Raw genomic sequence first — 9,672 nt, 5'->3', positions numbered from 1 at the left:
TCTCTTTAAAATACAAGAAGATAAGACTATCTCACGAGTTTTAAAGTCAATTTCCTCTATATAAAATTTTTGGGGTTTATGTATCAGGATACCAGAAATAGAATAAAAAATATTGCTAGCTTTCTGGATAACTAAGAAAAAAAAAATACATATTTAGCACTGCACTCAATTTCTAGAATAAGTGCATAATTATTAAGTCAGTTAAAATAAGCCTCATGGGGTCTTTGCTTGAGATTTCTGTGGTTATGAAGTTTGCACCATGTCTAACATGTAAAATTCATTTCTGAGACCTCATTAATGAGTAGAGTTGAGCTATTCTTCAGAGGCTGTCCCCAAAATGAGTATTTCTGTAATTTTGCTACTGCCCAAGTAAACATTGGTGTTTGGCTTAGAGTCACGTGGGAGTGGAAAGTAAAAAACATTTAGCACACATTTCACTCTTATTTTTTTTCTATAAAAATATAACTCTTTATTAAATAACATGCACAAATATCAACTAGTCATTTATTAAACAGATATGATTTAGAACAAGATTTAAAGAAATACAAATCCTTAGGTACAATTTAGTATATCTTGTTCATGATATTTGAATAGTTAAAAAAAAAAATCACTGATTAAACTAACCATCCTTTATTTCTCTTTCAGAATCCTAAATCTTTTCAGGTATATACCCCATTCCAAGTTTTTTCTTAGTATTTCAGAGCTTTAGAATATCTTTAATATCAAAAGCTCTTAACTACTTAAGTATAAGTTCCGAGAATGCATTCACTTTTCTTTTAAGCTATCTGATTAGCTGTGAGTCGCTTTACAAAGGAAATCTGCAGAAGGAGAATCATGGCAGAGAGGCTCCAGCAACTTGAGGTACCACTGAAGAGGGTGAGCACGAGGGTTAGTACTTAAGAAGCTGGGACAACTAAAATATGCCAGATCCCTGCTTCCGTGCTTGTTCTCTTCTGCAGCTTGTTCTGTTTGGCCAAACAGTAATTTCCCCGCCTTTTCCAGTTGGACCCTCAGAACAAAATGCTGTATAAATTTACCCCTCTCATATTTTCTATGACTTCAATGCTTAATAATCTGTTTTTTTATTTTTAGGCAAAAGTATAAACAAAATTTGCATTGAGTTTTTCCATATTAAAAAGTATTGCTTTTATAAATTAGCTTTTAATGTTCCCAGCCTTAATAAACTTAACTTCAACAAAACCAGTGCTTCAAAATCTACCCTGCCTTTCTTGGCCCCATTTATCCAATAAAAAAGGCCCAAATCTCTCATCTAAATTCCTAAAGAACACTACATCCAACCTTTATAATGAAGTCCTTGCACTGTGTATCTTTACACGTGCTGCTTTATTGCGCATGCCAGGTACAGTAGGAGTTAAAATATAAACTGACGTAAAAATTCAAAACTCCCTAAGCTTAATATATACCTTTGCACTCAAAACCTTCAATTTTTACATTCTCTCCCGTTAGCTGGGATTTCCAACTTGCTTGCTGAGTTTAAGTCACTTTAGTCCTCATATATTCTTTTTACTTTTCTCTATCAGAATAAAAAATATCCAGTATTATTTTATAATTCAAGAAAGTACTGTGGAAAGTTCTGTAACTTTTATCTCATATGCTTATGTTCAATTTTACATATAACCTAATTTTCCTTTCAAAAATGTTTAATAAGTTTAGCAGATTTCAGACCTGAAATATTCCTGAATATTTAATCTACTTCATGTTACAGGAGAAACTGGATTTTTTCTAAGTATATTGCTAATTATTTTATTAAAAACAGCATACCAAATCTTATTTTAATTATAAAATTCTGAAAATTATGTTTTGCATCTTGATACAAGGAAAAAATACAACATATTAATCAATTTTTCATAAATATTGAAGAGATTGATCAGAATATGCCTGTTTCTTGTACTTATTTTGATTACCGAATATCTCTTTTTTGATTTGAGTACTCAGTTTGTATTTTAAAAGTGCAAAGGTTATTAAGCTTAAAACATTATATTTAAGCAATGTAAAAAAGTTTTACAATGATTTAACATGACCAATAAAATTTATTAAACATATTTACATATATTCACAGATTCTTTCATACTTGAGTATTAAAATAGACATTTACAATTTCAGAATTTTCATTCAAAGGCATTTTGGGAGGGAGAATAGGTTCTACTGCGAGATGGAAAAAGAGCTATGTGTCCAGCATAGTGAGTCACAGGAACTACCCCAGGAGACTGGCATGAAGCACCCTACACTACTTGAGGCATCGCTTATGGAGAGTTAAATTATAGGAAGCATGCAATACAACTAAGTCACAACCTTTACAATTCTGGTGATGACAACAAGCTAACTCAAACACATGCATGCCTATTTAGAAGTTTTGCTACCTGAACACATTACTACTACACTCCATACAAACTACAACTTTGGTCCAATAAAACATTAGACACAACAGCTTTACAATTATTTCTTTGTACATGTTTTGACTACCAATCCCTTTGTATACATTTTGACCATTAATTACAAGATTTACATCTGCACAATATGTATAAAATAAGTTATTAAAAAGGAAGACAATATTAAAACTTTTGAAAAGAAAACTGTACAATTAATTTACAGATAAAATAAACTGAAGAAATTTTGTGCCGAGTTTTTCTTCCACGTTAGAAACTATTTGGTAGGAATTGAACCTTTAAGTTTACCAATATATTCCAATAAAACTTGAAAGATTTGAATGCTAGTGGTTATCTTGTCACTTAAGACTGCTAACAACTTCCAGTGCTGTTAGCAGATTCTCAGCTTTTAAAATGTCTACCACAGTCTGCCAACATGCTCTAATGCAATAGTTACCTCTCACCAATATAAATAATAGATTTCAGTTAGAAACTGTTTGGATCTAGGATCCAAATAATTCTATTTTCATTTTTTTATAAAATGACAGTGTTTACTACATAACCAACTTTAGTCAAACTTTACTAACAACTGTAAAGGCATAATAGCAGTATTTTTCTCAAAAGGCAGTGTTCCACAGTTTAATACTCTTGAGCCACGTGAGTTTAAGATGAAAACACCGGAAGGAATGGCCGCTATATAGGAGTCAATTCAAAGTCATCATTAACGTCAACAAGGGGAACATAAAACTCCTGGATTTCATAAATGCTGATAGATTTATAGGTGGCAGGATCAAGTTCCTGGAGTTTGAGCTGCCATTCTAATCTCTGGACGGCATTTAAAGCTGCAGCTTCATGTTGTTGCCTCATTAAAAGACAGGTCTATTGAGAAGAAGAGAAGAGTTAATTGATTTTTCTGTTAAATTTGCTTTAAAAATTAATCTCATCCATAGTTCCTTTAGTGATTAAGTTTTTGAATTACACACCATTTCTGCTTTACCCTGTACCTATACGCCAACTATTTCTGGGTCTGCAACTTCACCACTGTCTGACCTCACAGCCTTTAATTTGAAGCTGTTCTTTCAAATAATGAGATTTCAACTATCAAAAGAATCATGAACATCAGAGAAGTGACTTTTAAAACAATTTAAAATCTCAAACCAAATAATTTTCTTTATGAACTGTTTGCAGTGCATTTTCTTTGTTATTGCTCTCCCCCATTCTTTCATCTGTCAGAACTATCACCAGACTTGGACACATAAAGATCCCCATCAGAAACTTTTACTCTGATAGTTTCATCTTTCATACTACAGTGGTCTTGAAAAATGGACTTGTGCTCTTTATTTTCCTTTACTTTCCAAATGTAGCTGGCAGGAAGACGCAGGACTAATGGCTATCCCCTTTTCTAGTCACTCCTAACAAAGCTGCACTTTCTGCTTAAGAGGGAAGCATCCATTTGCATTGAACTTCTAAACATACATACCTTTAATTTGTCAAATTTATCATCCACATCTTGTAACCAAGACATGAACTGTCTTGCATTAAAGCGATCCCTCACAGAAGTTTTACTGTCATCAGACTGAAAGAGAACATCAAAAGTAGTTGAATACCATATGATTTAATAACCCAATTTAAAACTGATATGCCATCATTATCTTTTTATGCCTAGGATATTAAAGTAAAATTGATTTCATATCTCATTTTAATTTTAATGTTTACCATATACATAGGGAGAAAAAGTGGGCGGGCTATAGGACTTTGAAGCCAACAGTTTTTCCAGGACCAATATTTTGGAGTGATCATAAAGAAATTCTGTATAAACTCTTAAGAATACCAGTTTTGGAATCAAGTCAGGCTGTACTCAAATGCCAGCTTTGTGTCTTATTATGTAATCTTGAATTATGTACTTTCTCAATTTTCTACTCTGTAAAATGGGATGAATATCTCTTTGAATCTTGTTTTGAGAATTAAGTCTCTGAAGTCCTCATCAGAATGCTTGGGCACGGAGGCAGCACTCACTCCAATCAACGTCTGCTGTAATTACTACTACTACTACTACTACTACCCCAGTGGTACCAGAGTGACATCCAGGCATCATGTAGATGCTCACGTTTTAACTGTTATCACTTCTTCCTTGGTCCTCCATAAGATGTTCTGAGTACCTAGCATTTTATTATTGAATCTTTTTAATATTACAAGTTCATTTTGAAAAGTAAGAGGTCTGATGAGAAAGTAGGCTAATGGACGATCCAAGCCCTTAGCCAGGAAGGGTAGATTTATTTTCCTTTTCCTTAATTCCTTGGAGGCTATTCTCATAGGAGCTGCTACTCAGTTGGGAGACCATCTACTCTAAAGGCAGTAAAAGGATGGGTAAGAGTTCCACAGTTTTCCTCAGGAGAAGGATTAAGTTCTTCTGTCCTTTAATTATTAATCTGATCATGGCCTAATCTTCTTCTAGTCTCTGATCTGGGGATCATTCTAAGGGTTTACTGGGAAAACTCACTTATTTTTGATGTTCTCCTTATAAACCTATCTGGGGCAATAGATTCTCATTTATCAGAAGTGTCATCACGTTGTGGCCCAGTGGCTTTCCATCTCGATTTTCAGTTCTGCTATGGGCTGGTATTTATTTTTACATGTCTTTTGTCATTTCAGTGCGTTTTGGAATTCCGGAAGAGAAAATAAAAAGGTATGTTTACCCAACCACTGTAAATCAGAAATCTTCAAGAGACTTTCCCTGTGGCTTGATTTATACTGTTCTAAAATTGATTTCATTACTCTATAATTGCACAAAACTTTAAAAGGTCTCAAGTTATTACACTGTCTAGTCCAGCCTTTAGTAACATAGTTAAAACTGTTCATTTCCATTATTAAAAAACATTCATTCGTCCCTTTAAATTCTTTAAAGCTGAGAATTATGTACATTCCCTCAGTGGCCTTTCCAGTGTTTACTTCCTTAGAGTCAAATAGTTCTTTCTTAAGATCTAATTAGTAGTAGTAGTATTTTTTTGAGAGAGCGTATACGTGCAAATGGGGGGGGGGGCAAAGGGAGAGGGAGAGAGAGAATCTTAAGCAGGCTCCATGCCCACAGTGGAGTCCAATGCAGAGCTCGATCTCATGACCCTGAGATCATGACCTGAGCTGAAATCAAGAGTCAGATGCTCAACAGACTGAGCCATCCAGGCTCCCCACCCCAATTATTATTCTTAATAGCCTTTTCAAATATCTCTGAATACTTTCATTTGGATAAAACAGTTGGTAACTTAAGAAAGTTTGAAATCTACTGATCTAGTTTAATCTTTTAATCTTTAAACAGAGGAGAAAAGTAAAGCCCAGGGAGAATTAAATAATTTTCTCTGTAATATACCCTATATCCTTTATGTTTCTATTCTGACTTAAAACAGCATTTCCTAGTATTTGTGTGTGATAATCCTTCATTATCCATGCTTATTATACTCTTTATTTTAATCATTATATTCTATGACCAATACATTTCATTCTGGTTTGTGAGGCATAAGAAATTCTGACAACTGATATGTTTGGTTCTGAATTCATATAATTTCTATGTGGCAGTAAACTTTATTCAAGACATAGCTACAGTTTTTTTTTTCACAACTATATTTATTTATTCCAGCAATATCCAAGATGAAAACAAAAGCCTGGCCCTGTTTTAGCACCGCCACAATCTAGAGCTTCAATCTGCCTGTAGTGTTTTCCAGTTTCCAGTTGCTTTCCAGTTGCTTTCCAGTTGCTTGAAGGTACAAACTCCCACTTTATTTATTTATTTTTTAAAGATTTTATTTATTTATTTGACAGACAGAGACATCCAGCGAGAGACGGAACACAAGCAGGGGGAGTGGGAGAGGAAGAAGCAGGCTCCCAGTGGAGGAGCCTGCTGTGGGGCTCGATCCCATAACGCTGGGATCACGCCCTGAGCCGAAGGCAGACGCTTAACGACTGCGCCACCCAGGCGCCCCCAAACTCCCACTTTAGAAACAAATTACAAATTATGTAAAAGGGCACTATCCTAAACACATATTGGTTTTGTAAATATCAATTTTTATAATATAAGTCTAATGTTTAGAGGATTTTAGAAAAAAGATCGAGTGATCTAGAAGTACTTTATTCTGCAAGAATTATTTTTCTCCTTTGAGTTTACTGATTGCTGAATTCAAGTTTCTTCTATGGAAATAGGTGAAAAAAGCACCCACGCTGTATTCAGGAACATTTAAGTGTATCAGTGGCACTTTACCTGAGCGTCCAGCGGCACACTGTACACTTCTGCGTCCAGTAACACAGTGCACGCGCTGAATGGCAGTGTTTGATTTGCCAATGTTCTTGCAGCTCTGTAATGAACTCGTAGAACTTCCTGTTCATTGGATACAATGAGTTTTTCCTAGTTGAACCAAGAATGGAAAAAAAAAACACCATAATTCTTCAATCACCTGATTTTTCAAAAAAAATAAAATTACTTAAAATGTACTAAAGAACCTGAAGTTCAGAGAAGTTTTTTCTTTTGTAAAAGATTTTATTTATTTATTAGAGAATAAGCATGAGTGGGGGTAGGAGCAGAGGGAGAGGGACAAGCAGACTCCCTGCCAAGCAGGGAACCCAACATGGCGCTCTAACTCAGGACCCCGATATCATAACCTGAGCCGAAGGCAGACACTTAACTGACTGAGCCACCCAGGCGCCCCTCAGATAAGTTTTTTCTTCAAAGAAAGCTTGAGAGATTTGAGAACTCATAAAAGAATAAGTAACTGTTCTCTTTCCAAAAGTGGCAGGCTTTTTAAAAAAGTTATCAAGTGTACATGGTGGCTTTTAGTATAGTCACCAAGATGTTCAACCATCACCACTAATTTCAGAACATTTTCATCACCCCAAAAAGAAACTCCGTATCTATCACCAGTCATGCCCCATATACCTTCTCCTCCCCTGGAGCGCTACTCTTTGATCCTATGGATTTACCTATCTACTCTGAACCTTTTCTTACAAATGGATCCATGGAACATGTGGTATTTTGTAACTGGCTTCTTTCATGTCACATGTTTTCAAGGTTTATCTGTGTTGCAGCAAGTATCTGTACTTCATCCCTGTTTCTGGCTGATTAATATTCCACTGTATAAATACACCATACTTAATCCGTTCAACAGCTAATGGTCTTTTGGGTTGTTCCTAGCTTTGTGCTATCATGAATAATGCTTCTATGAACATTCATGCTCAAGTTTTTGTTTGGATGCATATTTTCTGTTTCTCTTAGGTAAATAACTAGGAGTGGATGTACTGGATCATATGGTAGTTTTATGTTTCACCTGGTGAGAAACTGCCAAGCTGTTAACAGCAGTTGTATCATTTTACATTTCCACCAGCAATGTATGAGGTTCCAATTTTTTCACATCCTTGCCAACACTTGTTAAGTATAGCCTTTCTAATAGTGTGAAGTGGTGTGCCATTGTGATGGTAGCTTCTGTTTTATAATGAGTATTTTCATAGAAACACACACTGTTCTTTGATGCTGATTTTAAACCTCTGACAATCACAGTACAATCCTGTCTTAAAATGTGTTAACTGGGGTGCAATACTTCCAATTATGTAATATGCAAACTCACCCTATCATTAAGTTAATGAAATGATCTAAGCATCCTCTGCATTTAGCAGACTAGGAATTCCTAGGGTGTAGTTACAGATTCCAACCCATTGTGATACTGGTTACAGACTTGTGCCATCTGGTGGTAACTGTCTTCTTTGGCTTAAACATCAGTGGGGACAACCCTGGGACCTGTGGCTGGTTAGAACTTCAAGGACATAGGTTTTGAGTCCAGGAATCCTTCCATTATAAGATGTTCATCATTTTGTTGGTTCTGTCTGGCAGGCTAGGCTGAGAAAATATTAAAGATGTGGCCGGTCTTCTTCCCACCACATTCCTTATTCTCTCTCGACAAGAACTTTATCCTTCCCCTGAGCACGGAGGCCTCATTATGTCCAAATGTGTATTACTGTAGAGTTTTACTGTATTTATAGTTTAGTGAAAACACAAAGAAACAGAGTCCTATTTAATCTCTTAAATTTTATGTGACAAATGATACTCAAAAGAGAAGAGGTAAGTCTAACACCTAGGATTTATTAAGTACAAGTTTAAGGTGGGACTTTGTGTGATAAAATATCCAAAAAAAATGATCAGATACTAAGAAAAAATAGCTAGAAGAGAAGTTTTCTTAAAAGTTTGGCCAAAGTCATATAGAGATTAAGAGCAATAACCCAAAATCCCTTAACATATATGAGAAAGAAATATATTATTTGAAGTCAGACTCCCTCCCCTAAAATATCTAACAAAGATAAGCTGCTTAAGTCACAGCCTAAATAGTCCACTTTAGGTTACCATTCTTAATGTTATGTCTTTGCATTCTAGAGAACGGCTCCTCAAACAATGTCTTCTGAGAATGGGTTATGCATGCCCCAAATACTGCCTCCTCTTAGTTCTTGGAGAGGCAGAGAAACTGGGCCAGGAGCTCTGGCTCTAAAATGTGTTTGTTCATTCAGTGGGGCATTCAAGTATTGTCATCATTTTCAATAGGAAAAATGACCCTAGAACAGAGGTTCTTGACTTGGGGTCCTAACGTTCCCAAGAAGCCCATGGATAGACTGAGGAGAGGGTTATCTGTGAAACTGGACGTGAAAAATTCTATCTTTATTTTTACTAACCTCCAACTGGCATTTCTTTCAATTATGAATGTAGGCCATAAAGCACAGAAATATCAGAAGTATACACAACTTCGCCATCCACAGAAATCACAAATATTTTCAATTCATATTATAATTGTTGCAGATACTGCCCCCAAATGGTATCCTTGTTTGCTGTCACATTGGTCAGGCATTTTAAATTGTTTGTTGGTCAGTATATGGAAGCATGTGAGTCATTTTTACTATTTGTTGAAGTTCTAAAAATTGCACAGTTCACATGAGAATTCTTAACTGTCTGTAAGGCAGCATAGCTTTTGTTACATGGATAGATGAATAGATGAAAATATGTTATCAGGTGGCTTCAAACATGCCTGATGGTTGAAATAGCTATTGACGTGTGTTATATGACCGAACTTATTGAGAACAAAACACTCACTGACATAGGTCATGCACAATGTTGTAAGTTCTGTATCAGTGCTTCTTTTATTTATTGTTCTCTTTGCAATGCTATAAATTTATTAATTTAAAAACATAACTCTGAGAAACGGTTTTATATTTACCAGATTGTTACAGGGGTCCTATGGCACAAAAAAGTTAAAAACCTCTG

At 35.3% G+C, this 9,672-nt stretch overlaps 1 protein-coding gene across 16 annotated transcripts in view; it reads right to left on the bottom strand.

The window, feature by feature from the left end:
• Positions 1–443: 443 nt before the first annotated feature.
• ANKRD12 (ankyrin repeat domain 12) overlaps positions 444–9,672 on the bottom strand; it is a 123,843-nt gene continuing 114,614 nt past the window's right edge. For all 16 annotated transcript variants that reach the window (XM_048218629.2, XM_044382843.3, XM_048218627.2 and 13 more), the window contains 3 exons: positions 6,637–6,780; positions 3,868–3,963; positions 444–3,266 (listed from right to left, as the gene is read on the bottom strand). In XM_048218629.2, coding sequence (XP_048074586.1) covers positions 3,081–3,266; positions 3,868–3,963; positions 6,637–6,780 — 426 coding nt within the window. In that variant the 3' untranslated portion in view covers positions 444–3,080. The remainder of the gene's footprint in view (positions 3,267–3,867; positions 3,964–6,636; positions 6,781–9,672) is intronic.

This window comes from Ursus arctos, unplaced genomic scaffold (assembly GCF_023065955.2).
Source record: "Ursus arctos isolate Adak ecotype North America unplaced genomic scaffold, UrsArc2.0 scaffold_17, whole genome shotgun sequence".
NCBI classification, from domain to species: domain Eukaryota; kingdom Metazoa; phylum Chordata; class Mammalia; order Carnivora; family Ursidae; genus Ursus; species Ursus arctos.
Note: the sequence above shows the minus strand (reverse complement) of the source record. Positions and strands in the feature narration are given on the sequence as shown.